The 15,237-nt window shown below is 45.7% G+C and overlaps 1 protein-coding gene across 1 annotated transcript; it reads right to left on the minus strand.

Annotated features, from left to right (window-relative positions):
* Window positions 1–439: 439 nt before the first annotated feature.
* On the minus strand, window positions 440–14,437 carry LOC134453068 (vascular endothelial growth factor C-like). Its single transcript, XM_063203838.1, has 7 exons — window positions 13,328–14,437; window positions 9,096–9,294; window positions 6,605–6,795; window positions 5,615–5,742; window positions 4,634–4,734; window positions 4,034–4,376; window positions 440–2,887 (listed from the first exon to the last, which is right to left on the minus strand). The coding sequence occupies exons 1-7, from the start codon at window positions 13,433–13,435 to the stop codon at window positions 2,767–2,769; spliced, it is 1,191 nt and encodes a 396-aa protein (XP_063059908.1). The 5' UTR covers window positions 13,436–14,437; the 3' UTR covers window positions 440–2,766.
* Between the last annotated feature and the right edge of the window lie 800 nt (window positions 14,438–15,237).

The following is a 15,237-nucleotide window of genomic DNA, read 5'->3' on the forward strand; positions in this document are numbered from 1 at the left end:
ATCATTGCATTAAAGCTCTCTGTAATGTCATAGCAAAGTTATTGTTATGATGTAGTTGAGTCTTTTCAGCAAGGCCCACCAGCAGGCCCATCTGCACAAAGAGGCTACAGCATTGCTTATTGTGTTTAGATGAGAAATGGACTCAAATATATACTGTAATAGCCTATGTTTCAGCTGGCATGAATTAGGTCTTGAAATTATGATATACTACTAGGTGGATATGGAATTCATTTTTGTGCCTACATCACATCATTCTGGTAAACTTTCAGATGAATATCAGATAAACTTCAGTTCTTTTTATCTTCCCACAATCCCACAATACAATCCTAGAGAGTTGTAGTAGTGCATGCATTTCATCAATGTTTTCCTCTTTTTGAATTAAAGGATAGATATGCATCATACAAAAAGGAAATTTAAGCATAATTTATTACATATTATAAAGAATATTTCATTTCATTTCAGTATATCATTACAGGTACATAAAATAGGCCTACACACGGTTACATAAATCACAGTTGCAGTCATTTTGTTTGCAGTACAGTGGAAATCTCTTGACCAACCATTTGAAAGTGGCTACCAAAATACTGTATGGAAGTGATCCCGGGAGAACAATCTATACAGTAACTGGTGGTGACAGACAAACCCTTATGCACTAATGAACAGGGGTGGAATAGGTATACAATCAGTACTCTCTTTAAAATTGACCTCATTAAAAAATTGATTTATTATCTAGACCACATATGTTCCCTATGTGGAATCCGAGACGTGATTTTGAAGGCGTGTTTCCTCATAGCGGGAGGGTGTGTCCCTTCTGTTTGCTGTTGCAGTGATCCAACACCACTGTGGCTGCCGGACCGAGTGCAGCGCACGCATAACATCCCTGCGGCCCAGGCCGTGTAGTGTATGTCAGCTCTCTCCTCTCTGCTGCTCTGTGGTGTGCTGCATTGTTGTGGAGTGTCTAGTTCCTACATGCAGGGAAGCTGACAGTGGGGGTGGGTAAAGGGGTCCGTTGTCCTGGGCCCAGGGTTGAGAGGAGCCCCAGAATTGGGTTCCCATTACATTGTATGAATTGGGGGTTGGGGGATTTCCTAGGCCCGGCCAAAGCTGTCAGCTGCCCTGCCTACATGCATGCACAATTACCTCCCTGGCTGCGGCTCCCCTGTGCTGCCCTCTCTATACCTTTCTCTCTCTCCCATAACCAGATACGCCCTACGAGAGCAGCTGCTGCCTGTTCTGCCTGGATGTTTGGAGCGGGGCCCGGCACCCGAGCAAGAAAGTGAGGCCGCTCGTGACAGGCTGTGCTCGACACGCGAGGCCCTGCCCTGTAGCCACACATCAATCAGGGGACGCGTTTTTGTGAGTTACACCCAAGGCCCAGCCACGCCACTACACCACAGAGAGAGAGAGAGCGAGAGAGAGAGAGAGAGAGAGAGAGAGAGAGAGAGAGAGAGAGAGAGAGAGAGAGAGAAAGAGAGAGGGCCCAGCCACAAAACTGCAGAGACAGAGACAAAACGAGAGAGAGAGAGAGAGAGAGAGAGAGAGAGAGAGAGAGAGAGAGAGAGAGAGAGAGAGAGAAGGCCCAGCCACAAAACTGCCTAGAGAGAGAGAGAGCATTTTTGTGTGTTCCGATGTTTCTGCTGCTTCCTCACTTCCTTGCGTCCTCTCTGCTGTTATTGACTTTCCCATGGTTTGGGTTTTCTTCAAATGCTCTAAATGGGTGTCTCCTCCTTAATTACCTCATGACAATGCCATCCAGAAAGGGTGCTGGCCAGTTCAGTTCAGCCCAATCGCAGAAAACAAGCAGACGGATAAAATAATACTCTTCTCCTCCTCCTGGCGTGGATTGGAAAAAATAAATCATCATCCCATCACGATAATCCACACTGATTGTTTTGGACTTTGACTTCATTAAATTGTTGATATAAACGTTTACTTTAGGGAGGAAATGCTCATGTCCACACAGAGCAGGTTGTATATTTACTGTAGTGGTTAAGGATTTATACAACGTGATGTCACCGGGTTTACTCAATGTTTACCAGCATCCCCATAATTGAATACCCACTGACCACAAATGACATATGCAATGATTGCATGATTGCTGTTTACATGACATATAACCTGACGTCTCTCTCTCCATAATAAATAGTGCCTTTTGTAAATGGACGTAAGTTGCTCTATGTCTTTTTTACACAGGAAACAGCAGCATTCACAATTTCTTGTCCTTCAAGTACAAAAACATCAACGACAACAACAACAACACAAATGTACCGTTTGATAAATACAACTCAGAAAGCAGCTTTGCCCCCAAAAAAAGCTTTTTTTCCACAGAGCTGTGTGAAAACCGTAGTCCGTGGCATTTCAACTCAGCTCAGCTCCGCTGTGTCCAGTCCAGTTCAGTTTCAACTCAGTGCTCCCCCTGACAACAACAACAACAACGGCCCCCTTGTTAGTTCGGCGGCCCCTCTTGCACATCCGAAGTGGCTGAGAGGGCTTGAGTCTGTCAGGCGGTGAAAAATGTCTCTGGAGTAAGTAATCTCCATAAAGTGTCTAATCCCCCCCTCCTCCTCCATTCATGGCAGCGCGGAAGCCTCGACAGCTGGCCTTCCTTCCGTCCGTTCCGGCCGTCCCGACATGCTACGCTTACACAGTAAAAAAAAAATGCTGAGTTGATTCAACACTTAAAGAGTACTTTGGGACCAAAAACACTCTATGAGAAATTGAATCGACTTAAGTGTTGAATGAACACTGCACATTTTACGGCGTATGCTATGTCAGTTCCCTCTCGCTCGACCTCAGGAAGTTGGGAATGCACTGGCAGACGAAGTGGCTGTAGTAGTAGCCCATTTGGCACTTCTTGTGGGGATCCTTACATGGCAGCCGGTAACAGCTTTATGGAAACAAACACAAAAAGACACAGTTAGGCACTAGTCTTGTTAGCAGAGGCAGACTTTCCATTGGGCAAACCTAGGAAATTGCCCAGGGCCCTAACAAAATCTGCCTTCCATAGTGGCCCCAACTGTCACATCAGTCACAGAGAACACACAAAAAAGTAGACTTGATCTTAATGTGTCAGTTATGTAAAGTAATCTAAGACATACACGAGACAAAACACTAAAATAGCACCAAAAACACAGCATTTTATGTCTACATAATGACCTTTGAGGGCCCCATGTATACATTTTCCCTGAGGCCCCAAAATGTCTAGATCCGCGCCTGTCTTGTTAGTGTAACCCACACAGGGTTGTGTTAGTTATAATCAGGGCAGAGAACTGACGCGTCTGAGGTTGTACGGTTACAGATGCAGGTTTTGAATAGGCGGCTTGGTGGTTATCCAGTGGTCAGTCATCGAGCGGGGAAAAAAGAGGGATCATCTGGTTTTAATAAGGAGTGTGTCTACTCTAAGGGACAAGTGGGGAAGTCCTAAATCTCTCAAGACACATAAATATTGTGTCACAGTCATAGAGGCGGAGGAAAGCAACAAAAAAACCAAAATGTTAACAGTGAAAAAAACACAGCTGACTGACTGACCGTGTCTGTGTGTGGGTGTGTGTCTGTGTGTGCCACATGGATTTTCTAAGAAATGACCATCATTCAATAAAAGTCCTGCAACATTTTTCATCATACAGTAAACTTAGCCACCTGGCTTATGAGCTACTCGTGGTCACATGGATGGATGGATGGATGGATGGATGGATGGATGGATGGATGGATGGATGGATGGATGGATGGATGGATGGATGGATGGATGGATGGATGGATGGATGGATGGATGGATGGATGGATGGATGGATGGATGGATGAATACGGTAGAAGCTTCTGATTTGGTACTACAGTATTCTTCCTTGACTGCACCATGCAAGGCCCTTGCAAGGTGTGGGTAATCTCCATTGATCAACCTCACATTAACATCATGGAAATCATGCAAATGCCGGGGGGGGACGGAGGTTGATAAGTGGCTTCTAATGTAGATGAATGGATGAGATAGATACATACAGAGATCATCATCATTCATAACCCATCGTATAGGACTCACCTGCAGCTGTCAGCCTTGAATCTCTTGCCCTGTAGCAGACAGGTCTGCTCGCTCTCCCGGCACTGGCACTGGCACATCTCCGGGTCCAGGGGCTGGCTGGGCGGGCACTGGGTCAGGCAGACGCAGGCGCACAGCTCTGGGTCCCAGCTCTGGTTGGGCGGGCAGGCCGGCTGCGCTCCCGAGGCCTCCACCTCGCACACGCACTCGCACGAGCCCTCGTCCAGACGCCACCCCGGCTCGCAGCTGGCGTCGGTCAGGCCGTTCTGGCACGCACACTCGCAGCTCTCCTCGTCCAGCACTTTATTTGGCCCGCACAACTCCAACAGGGCGGGGTCCCTCGGCTCTATTCCAGACGGACACAAATGAGAGCATTTCACTTTTTTTTTTCAATTTCATTTCATATTTTTTGTTTTAACTTGTATTAGGTTACTCCTCCTCATGTGCACATGTGGAGGAGCGGTAGTGCTCAGATGTCTCAGACACGCTTTGGAACAGGGATGACTGTCCGCCTGTCTGACTGCAGTGCCTGCTGTGGCGTAGCGTGGTGTGGCGTAATGTGGCGTGCAAAGTCCTGGGCACTGGCTATATAGGCTTACTCACCCAGCTGCTGGTCCAACAGCAGGGACAGCACTGGAACGCATTCGCAAGCCAGCTCATCCCACACTAGGCCAGCGTCGCACGGCTCGTCTGGCTGGGGACACCTACAGTAGGGGAAGATCACGGCACAGTGACAGGAAGTCAAAGGGACCATAACCTTTGATCTACAGTACAGTATAACGAGATGTAGTAGTAGATGTACTGTATATTTGTCTGATTTTGGCCCTATTATTTTATTTAAAAAATATATGTTCACAAACTGAGCGGAACATTGAGAAAACGGCTGGAATTCTCCTTTAAAAATGCATTTTCTTTGATCATAAAGCAGACCTAAAGCTGACAAGGAAAATCAAGCTCAGACAGGCTGTCTGTTCGGGATGAGGAGTATATTTGATGCGCTTGGCACTACTTCAACAATGAAATTCCATCTCCCAGCTAGCCAACACATACTGAAATCCTGCTGAGTCAAACGTTTAAGAATGAAAGTCATTTCCCGCACAACAGGTGGTGTTTTGCTTTAGTCATAACATTTACTTCCTTACCTTACTTAACTAATGTCATTAAGATCATAACATTTTCATACTTTGTTTGTGCAGTGTATTAGAGTATGTGATAACGTGTGCAAGTGGAGGTGGGTCTGTGTAGGTGTGTATGAAGGGCTGTACTGCTAAGTATGTTTATGCGTTACCCTCTTATTTGTGGCCCAGTCTAAGAAATTACAAGAAGAAGAAGAACAACAACAACAGTATCAACCCCTGAAGACTATCCGATTGCGAGAATCTCTGTGTCCACTGAGAAATGCCCAACACGCCATATCACCAGTCCAGCCCTGCATGTACTGCATGAGAGAGAACAAAGAATGAGTACAACCAGAGAGAGAGAGAGAGAGAGAGAGAGAGAGAGAGAGAGAGAGAGAGAGAGAGAGAGAGAGAGAGAGAGAGAGAGAGAGAGAGAGAGAGAGAGAGAGAGAGAGAGCACACTCACAGCGTTGGTAGCAGATCAAGAGATCTCCTGATGATGGAATGTTTGGGTCTCTTTTGCTGGCATTCGCATGACGTGTGGTTGACAACGGGCACCATGACCACAGACTTCTGAGGAGATATCTCCAGTAGCTGTGGAAGGAAGAACACATGGTTGAAGTGAAGACAAGGAATGTCACAAGCATTATTTATTCACACTTCAAGGTCAGAGAGAAAGACTGGGATGTGATTGAATTGTAAAAACAAAGTATTGTGAGGGATTAAACTGTAGTATGAAATGGATTGACACATGGAGGAGCACTGTCCGAGACATGGGGTTATGAAATACTCTTATATATTTTCCCCTAATGTTCTGCATCTTAGGAGACATGTGAATCAAACAAGTAAAGATCTCTTTTCTGTACTTTCTTGTACAGTACTTCACATCTACATCTTGTTCCCTTACTGTTTTGTTCATGTCTCTGTAGATGATATTGAAATACTCTTGTCTTGTCTGAGTCCATTCTCAGCCCCCCTTCTTTCTCCCTAATGCAGTGGTTCCCAACCTTTTTCTTAAGGGACCCTTGTTTTTACTATTGTAAGCTTTGGTGACCCAACCACGCGAGCGCCCGCAAGAGACGGAGTCACAAGATGCCCTCCGTTTCCTGCGAAAACTTATTTTAGTTATTTTATTCCTCAATTCGTCTTCGGTCAAATATAGAATAAATGTTTAATGTAGCACTTAGAATTTGTTGCGTCTATGCATTTATTAGTTAAATGCTTTGTCTTATTCAACATGGGCTATATATATTTAAAACGAAACCCCTTAAAATCAAGAGGGCTCCGCGACCCCCTGTGGATCTTTGGCGACCCATAAGGGGGGTCCCGACCCATAGGTTGGGAACCACTGCTCTAATGCCTCTTGACACACATGAATCAAACATCTCGTGAATCAAGATCTCTCTTCTGTGCTTTCCAGCACTCAAATTCATGTGTTAGGTCGGTGGTCCCTTACTGTTTTGTTCATGACTGTGTAACTGGTGTTGGTGCACTGCCATGCTTCACTGTTACAGCACCCTCCACATCGATGGGCCGACACACAGCGGGGGACGTAGAATCGGCTGGTGCTTTCCGGAAATTCCTTGGCGACTTCCAGGCACACCTCTCGTGGACTGCATTTTGTTCTCTGGATCTCCTCCATAATGACTAAATGAGCAGAGGAGGGAAGTTGCATAATGTCCTGTTAGTTAGAACTTTCCAATGCTTTGACCATTTTACAGTTTCTTTCTTGAGACGTGACGCGAAACTGTTAAATAACCCACACTTCCCATTGCTGGTATTTTACAAGAGAATGCCATTCTTCATCACTGTTGTCCACATTTCTAAAGCCACAATTTTTGCTCCTCGAAAGAACATCTTGTTGCCATTTATTTTCTTACCTCAAATGACCTTTCACTGCAGCATCCCTTTAGTCTACAAATACCTCCTTGGGCTACCTTTGGTCTTCCAAGGCTGAATTCTTGCAATGGGATTGACCTATAGCCTGAAGCGTATAAGCCTGTCACAACCAGGCAGGCAAACTAGGCAATTGCTTGGGGCCCCCATGAAAGAGCCCCCTCGGTAAGGACTGGTTATGCAGACCTACTTGTATTCAGATGACAGCAATGACAACTTTGTGACTGTGCTAGCACCTCCATAAATCCAATCACCCAAAAGTGCAATGATCGATACTACTCTCTCTGTCTCTCTCTGTCTCTCTCTGTCTCTCTGTCTCTCTCTGGGTCCCTCCTCGATTGTTTGAGGAGAAGAAAAGGGCCCCAAGTTCCTCTTTGCCTAAGGCCTTAAAATACCTCAGCATGGCCCCGACAATAGCTGGCTACGTAAAAAGCAAAGGTGAAAGGTTAGCAAGGAGGTTTAAAACCTATGGGTGCTAAAACTATGCAGATGATCGCACCTGGAGGAAAGCTACCACAAGCCTCCGAACATATAGGTCACGTCTTTAAGTGTTACACTTTGCTAGCCTGACAGGCCAGACCATTCATTTTGAATTGATTACACTTCTCTGGGGAGGGTTTAGTCGTCCACCAGATGGCCAGCCAATAAGCGAACGCACTTGGGTGCAACATGAACGTCAACTGTCAGCGATTGGTCCACTCATTTCAAACCAGAGCTGAGCTCACTCCTCCCACCCAAGCGCTCCAGGGCATCGAGGATCCAGACTAAAACTGAATTACGAAGTAATTAATGTGGTCTGGTAAAACCAGGCTAAAACTTTGCAGTAAGAAGGAACACAAAAGGCACAGTTTTCAGTTCATCAGAAGAATTCAAGACCTCATATACAAACTCTAAAATGCAAATCCACAAACCTAGATCTGATTGCAGATAAGATAAAACTCTTGTTCTTCAAAATGGGATTAACCTATGGTACACCTGCATGCATTGTGGTTACCCATAGTTATTTAGGCCTGTTGACAGCCAACATCACAGACTGAATATTGCAAAATAGGCCTGTGTGTACAGCCATCTGTCCATGTGATGAAAAACATACATCATGATTCACTGAACAGAGATACTATAACATGGGTCTTCAAATTCAGAGGACCTCATATAAGACAGGGAGCTAGAATTTATGCAGACGAGTAGGGGTCCAAATTGAAAGAAAGGCCTCTTCTTTAAACCAAAGACACAACACTAAGCCATATATAGCATACTCTGGGCCTCAAAGATTTACCAAAGCTTACCAATGCTTCTGCACTACAGCACTAATTTCACAGTGGAAAAAAATAGGGAATTTATAGCCTGGTGGACTACTGCCACTTGCACATTTTTTGCAGGATTAATTTGATGTGCTCAGAGTTCACTCCTATTGCACTTAGTGAACTTCCTGACTTGTAGGGGCCAGTGCTCTGGAGGATGTGGAGATCAGATGAGGGTGATACTGAAAAACCTGGCTCTCACCACTCACAGACCCGAGAGGAACACCCTATTTGGGAAAGTTAGCTGCCTTGGAAGTTGACAAACCAATCAGGATCACTGGGCGGGATTTTCACTGATGCGGCGTTGTTAAAGAGGTTAAAAGTAGGTAGCAGAGAGGGGGGAAAAGTGGCAGTTGTTTCAGACAACAATGGCAGCTCAGTAGAGTCACACATTGACATTGATTCTGCAATTTCAACTGTTTGTCGAATCTCTGAGTGGTTGAACCATTGAAGTAGCACATGGATTCCCCAATCACATGGAGGAATTTTTGATAAAGCCACGTCTTCGCACAGCAAATCTATATGACGCTATACCAAATGAATGTGTGCGGAGCAATTCTCACTTTACTGGATAACAATTCTATACAGCAATTGACATGAAATATAAGTTAACAGTGTGAGCTACTTAGTGTAGGATTCAAGGACATAGACTTGGACCAGCTAATTGTCTTAAGTGGTTGGATCTACAGTAATGCATGATGCCATTTAAAGGAACGTCATTGAGACTGACATTAAAGGGGAACATCTGACCTTCTAAAGTGCCATCAGTCTTGAACAGAGCCGCTTGCCGGGACGAGCCCCACATGGGATCGTCCGTGTAGTGATGGGGCGTTGTGCTCTCTGCCTTCCTCCGCAAGCACTGCTGGACCAATCTGTAGGCTGGATACAGCAACTCTAGCAGCTCATCCACGCTGGACACCCCCTGTATTAAGTCCTCAACCACACCGACCTACAGTAGAGAATGGGGAGAGACAAGAGTTAATATTATCAATTGATTGATTGGAGATCAATAAAATGAATGCACTCTAATCATGCAGGGAGACAGAGAGACATCACATACACGCTCACACATGTAATGGAGGCCAACTAACACAGTTTGGCAGCAGAACATTAGTGAGCCTCCCTCTCGGAGCCCCATACAGATGCGATGGCTGTGCTATCAACCCAGACCAGTGGTTCTCAACCTTTTTTGAACAAACGCCCCCTTGACCTCATCACGAGCCACACAACGCCCCCTTGACATCATCATAAGCCTGCCAACACCCACCAAAGCATTTTGAAATAAAACAGCCCCCAATAGCAACTAAGCACTGCCCCCTTTCATCTGTATCTTGCCCAACGCCCCCCTAGGGGTTCCAAATGCCCCCATGGGGCTGTAGTGCCCCCCTTGAGAAACACTGACCTAGAACTTTAGCTCTGTGGTTTCATGTATGTGATCCCATGCCAAACTGTTGCTGGTCGCAGGTTTGAGTCCTGAGGGGCAAGCTGATGCAGACAAGGATTGTTTGTTACACTGGTCTAGTGACCCAGATGGGAGTGAGGTTTAGGGGTGTGAGAGTAGGCCTAATGGATGCCAACCAGGGTTTGGTGGCAGAATGTAAGTAAACCTCCATACCAAATCTTCACACAAATAGGAGGCCGCAGGTCCAAGACCTGAGGGGCAAATTCCCACAAATGAGGACCATCACACATACATGGGTAGAGGCTGAACATTTACTAACAACTACTAGGAGCTTTATATTGTGTTTATAAATAGCAAGTGATTGAATTTAAAAGTGTTCATAAATAGCATTATGTGATTTCTTTTTATTCAACCCCATGTAAGTGTTCTTAACTGTGTGGGACCAATGCCAAAAATAATCCTTATACGTATCATAAGTATGGACACCGTATTGATAAACAATTGAGCTACTTTGACGTTGCTCAGTAATGAATCCCTTTCCAAAATTATTTACTTTTTAAGAAATACTATGTTCAATGAATAATGTGAGCTGTTTCAACTCAACATATTTCCGTACTTAAGTTTGAATAGCCAGCCTGGGTTGCATTCCTAAATCATGCACGTATAAATTCAGATTTATTTTTTTATACATTTCTCCTTCCTTTATTTGCATCACTACCATGACATGGCAATCTGAGTTCCAGGTAGCCTGGGCGAAAGCTGGCTGTTGACTCCGTCAAACAGTCTGGGGAAAGCTAAGAGGAATCCGTGTCCGGGAGGGTGGGAGATTGTCTGATCTTACTTTGCCATTTAAATGCATTGGAGTTCCCATATTAGTAAAGCCCATATTATGCTTTATTAGCATGACTGTTACGATATAGTGTCGCAAAAGCATACAAATAACAAAACAAAAGTGTAAATAGTGGCTCTTTCTCAATGCCCAGTGTTGCTAGAACATGAAACGGCGAGTGATTGGATACTCCATGGAGTTCATCAAAGAGTATCCAATAACTGGGAGTTTCACGTCCTAGCAAGGCTAGAACACTGGCCATTGAGATAGGGACACTGTTACCTTAACCGATCAGTAATGGACTTCGCGGGTGAGTTCTGCGTCACCACTCTCAACTGTTTGCTGATTGGTTAAACAATGAGCGAACCAGGCTAGGAGGGTTTCGCCAGACTAGGTGCGGAGCCAAAATCTTTGGGTCTTTGGCATCGCTCCAGGTAATCTATCAGACCAAGTGTTCATATAGAGCAACATGAGGGTGTTTTCACACTTGGTGCCTTTCAGCCATTTAAGTGAACTCAGACCTGTGATTCAGCATCTTCTGCATATGTGAATGCTCCAAAGTGTACCCAGACCCCTTGGAAGTGAACCGTACTGAGGCCTTCATTGACATGGTCTCAGTGCGGTTCGCTTAATAGTTACATTTGTGACCAGGTGTAAACACGTAAGGAGAGCTTTAGAGGACCGGGTGTGACACACCATACATGTCTAACTGGACCAGAAAGAGCACTCCATTCTTTTCATAATGCACTCATAATATGAACAGAAAAAGAACTGAATCCTTTTGCTGTAGGTTCACTTTTTGGTCCACTTACAGAGGACTGAGTTTGGGTAGGTGCGAAAATACCCAGAGAAAGCAAAAAATCTCAGTAACCTGTCCAGCCTCCTTCCCACCCCATCCCATCCCATCCCGTCCCGTCCCGTTCTCCGAGCTTAACAATGGACACGACTCCCCATGCACCGTTGCTTGAAAACCTCTGTTCATGTCCACTGGCTTTATTGCCATAAGGTAACTTTATAGCCAAGGTGGCCCTTCTGGCAACGTGTCAACAGCAACAGAAGAGTGACGCCGCAGGGCCGGGTCTCGGTGTGAGCCATAGGAAAACAATGCACTCATGTTTTTCCACAGGGTTCAGCCAAGTTCCTCTCTGGGAGATAAGAAGCCAGGTCGCCCCCCTTTTGTTATTGTGTGGCCAGGAGGACTGGGCTCAATGTATGCTGCACCCGCCCCCAAACCCCCTTGGCCAGCAAGCAGCCGCGCTGCTGATACCTTAGCTAGCTCTCTATCACAGCTGCAATAATTTGTGATGGTCAGCCTTGCTTTATGTAACCATCTTATTGGCTTGGTTTAACATTTCATCGAGACGGCCTCTTGAAAGAAAAAAAGTCTGCACACTTAAAATCCTTTTTTCCCTTTTTAATAGCCAAGCTTTTGGTCTATGACCTTGCTCACAGCCTCTTAACATCTTATCTGACCAAAGTGATGGCATGCTTTTGAAATCGCTGAGCAGAGATGCTACCACCTGCTGCGGACGACACAGCCAGGCCTGTGTGTGTGTGTGTGTGTGTGCGTGTGTGCCTGTAGTCTGTGTGTGCGTGCGTGCGTGTTGGGGTGTGTGTGTGTGTGTGAGTGTGTGTGTGTGTGTGTGTGTTTGTGTGTGTGTGTGTGTGTGTGTGTGTGTGTGTGTGTGTGTGTGTGTGTGTGTGTGTGTGTGTGTGTGTGTGTGTGTGTGTGTGTGTGTGTGTGTGTGTGTTTGTGTGTGCGTGTGTGTGTGTGTGTGAGGTCTTCATCCAATGGAAACATGTTAATCGCCAAAAGCTCCTCGGTTCATTTCCCAAAAGCATCAACCCGGAGATACGGTTGAAGACACACAGCCAGAGACTTTAACCACACCATCTGATCGGTTGAGCTTGCTGTGTGCGTTCTCTCATCTCTCTGTGAATACATCATGTCATCAAGACCAGAGGCTTACGGACGTCATCACCCAGAATGATTAATGTGTTATGTTAATGACCAATGCTTACTGGGAGGGTCTAGCTAGACCATGTCACAGTATAGTTGAAATCCATGCAGTCATACCACAGCAATTCCAGACGATGCCCTGGGTTTTAGCTGTAAAAACTTTGATTCTCCTCAAAGGAGGAGTAGATTAACTGGAGAAGATGAAATCTTCCTGAGCATGACACTGAGGTCATGTGTGTACACGCATGTCGTACAGTACCAACCCAAAGTAATGGCTTCCATCTGTTTCATCATTCCCAACACCTGACGTATGGCGATGACACCGATATTGTTTTGGAGTAATGTAAACAGTCACAATATACAGTATACATTCAGGAAGACATCCTTAAAATGGGAGATGTACAAGAGAAGATACAACATGACTTTTGGCAAGATTAAATAAGTGACAGCACTAGCTGTCTGTACATTTCACTGCTCTGTTAAGTTATTTTTTTTCCAAATAGATTTTGATTTACACAATGACACATCTGTTGACATAACACATCTGTTGTATACGTTACCATGAGGCGTGTGCCATTTGTTTTGCATTTGTAGGATGGTGTCAGCTACTGTCCAGTATACACTTCACATAATGTAGAAAGCATAATTACAACAGCTTGATCAGTAATATTGAAAATCAGAAAAAAGAAGACACTAGACTCCCCTGGTTTGCACAGCAGGACCATAACTCATATAAAAGACTTTCCAGGTTTTGGGAATCTGGGAATTCGGGAATATCAAACCATTCTTACCTCTGGTTCCTCCTTGCCTGGACTATATCCTGGACTATAATCCTGGTGCTCATAGGCACAGACACAGGTAATGCAGAGAATCCTTATGAAGAGAAATAGCATCCACATAATGTGTCCGTGGTTTTTGGGGGGAAGGAGAGAAGGCTATAAACGAAGAGAAGACAGGAGGACGGATGTTAAAAAGAGAGACGGCCGGCCAGGAGGAGGAGGTCACGCTTGTGCTCTTATCTGTATCTCATGCGCCCGGCGGTGGTCCTGTCTGGCCAGTTCTGATCCCGAGCGCGACGGCATAGCTCTCGTCTCTTGTCTCTCCACTCTCCACTCTCCACTTCAGGCTTAAGTGAGTCCACTGTGTGGTGCCTCTCTCCAGCACAACATTCTTCCTGTCAAGGGTTCCTCTCGGCTCTCTTCCTCTCTCTTTTTTTGCCTTAATCTTTATCTCTCTATCTTTCTTTCCGCTTCTTATTCTCCCTTTCTTTTCTTCCCTCTTTTCCTCTCCTTTTTCCCTCTTTCTGTTGCACTCTTTCTCTCTTCCCTTCTTTCTCTCTTGTCTGTCTTCAGTCAGTGCGTGCCAGGCACCACATCCCTTCCCATTCCAAATATTTGCTTCGCAGGAATGAGAAAAAAAAAGACAAAGAGAGAGCGAGAGAGGCAAGAGTCGATATGGAGTCGAGATTTCCCCCAAAAAAAGACTCAACTTCTCTCTCTCTCCTTCTTTCTCTCTGCACAGAGCTCTCTAGGCAGCAGTTGTCCTGTCCTGGTCGGTCGTGAGAAACTCCCGCTGGTCTGGTGTGTCCTTTTTGCTCAGGGGGCAGGCAGGAGTGTGGAGGAGAAGACAGCCGTGCAACGTAGAGTAGAGTCAGTCAGTGGGAGTTGGTGGAGGAAGGAGAAGGAGGGTGTGGTGGTGGTGGTGGGTAATGGGAGTGAGGTCCCGATTCCTGATGAGAAGGAGGAGAGGAGGGGAGAGCAGGCTGAAGGAGGAGAGGAGATGAAAGGAGAGGAGAGGAGGTGGACTGCACTCAGTCGCTCCAGACGGAACCCATCTCTACTTTCACTGAGACATTCACTGACTTACTCTCTCTTTCTTCATCTCTCTCTCCCTGTGTCTTTTTCTTTCTCTTTGTATCGCTCTATCGCTCTTTCTTCCTCTCTTCCTTCTGTCTTTCTCTCTCTCTTTCTTTTGGGAGGAGCAGTTTTCTGGCTTCTGGGAATGCTTGATTGTGTGTGTGTGTGTGTGTGTGTGTGTGTGTGTGTGTGTGTGTGTGTGTGTGTGTGTGTGTGTGTGTGTGTGTGTGTGTGTGTGTGTGTGTGTGTGTGTGTGTGTCCGTGCGTGCATTCGTGTGTGCATGCATTTGTGTGTGTGTGTGTGTGTGTGTGTGTGTGTGTGTGTGCGTGTGTGTGCGTGTGTGTGTGTGTGTGTGTGTGTGTGTGTGTGTGTTCCCTGTGTGTGTGTGTGTGTGTGTGTGTGTGTGTGTGTGTGTGTGTGTGTGTGTGTGTGTGTGTGTGTGTGTGTGTGTGTGTGTGTTCCCTGTGTCTGTGTCTGTGTCTGGGTAAAAGTAATTAAGAGAGGTGATACTGTAGGTAGCTACTTTGGCAAAGCGCTATATAAATCATTCTCTCTCTCTCTCTCTCTCTCTCTCTCTCTCTCTCTCTCTCTCTCTCTCTCTCTCTCTCTCACTCCTCCCCTTCTTTCTCTCTACATGTCTCCTACCCTCTCCCCTTTTCTTTCACACACACACACACACACACACACACACACACACACACACACACACACACACACACACACACACACACACACACACACACACACACACACACACACACACACACACACACACACACACACACACACACACACACACACACACACACAGACTGTCTTTCTCACTCTCCCTCCCCCCTTCTCA

Source organism: Engraulis encrasicolus, chromosome 7 (genome assembly GCF_034702125.1).
Source record: "Engraulis encrasicolus isolate BLACKSEA-1 chromosome 7, IST_EnEncr_1.0, whole genome shotgun sequence".
Classification (NCBI taxonomy): Eukaryota; Metazoa; Chordata; class Actinopteri; order Clupeiformes; family Engraulidae; genus Engraulis; species Engraulis encrasicolus.

Coding starts and splice junctions, on each gene's coding strand:
- LOC134453068 (XM_063203838.1), bottom strand. CDS start 13,435: ATGTGGATGCTATTTCTCTTCATAAGGATTCTCTGCATTACCTGTGTC. Junction 6,796..9,095: donor GACTGATGGCACTTTAGAAG/GTCAGATGTTCC, acceptor CTGCTCATTTAG/TCATTATGGAGGAGATCCAG. Junction 4,735..5,614: donor CTTGATCTGCTACCAACGCT/GTGAGTGTGCTC, acceptor CCCCTACTGTAG/GTGTCCCCAGCCAGACGAGC.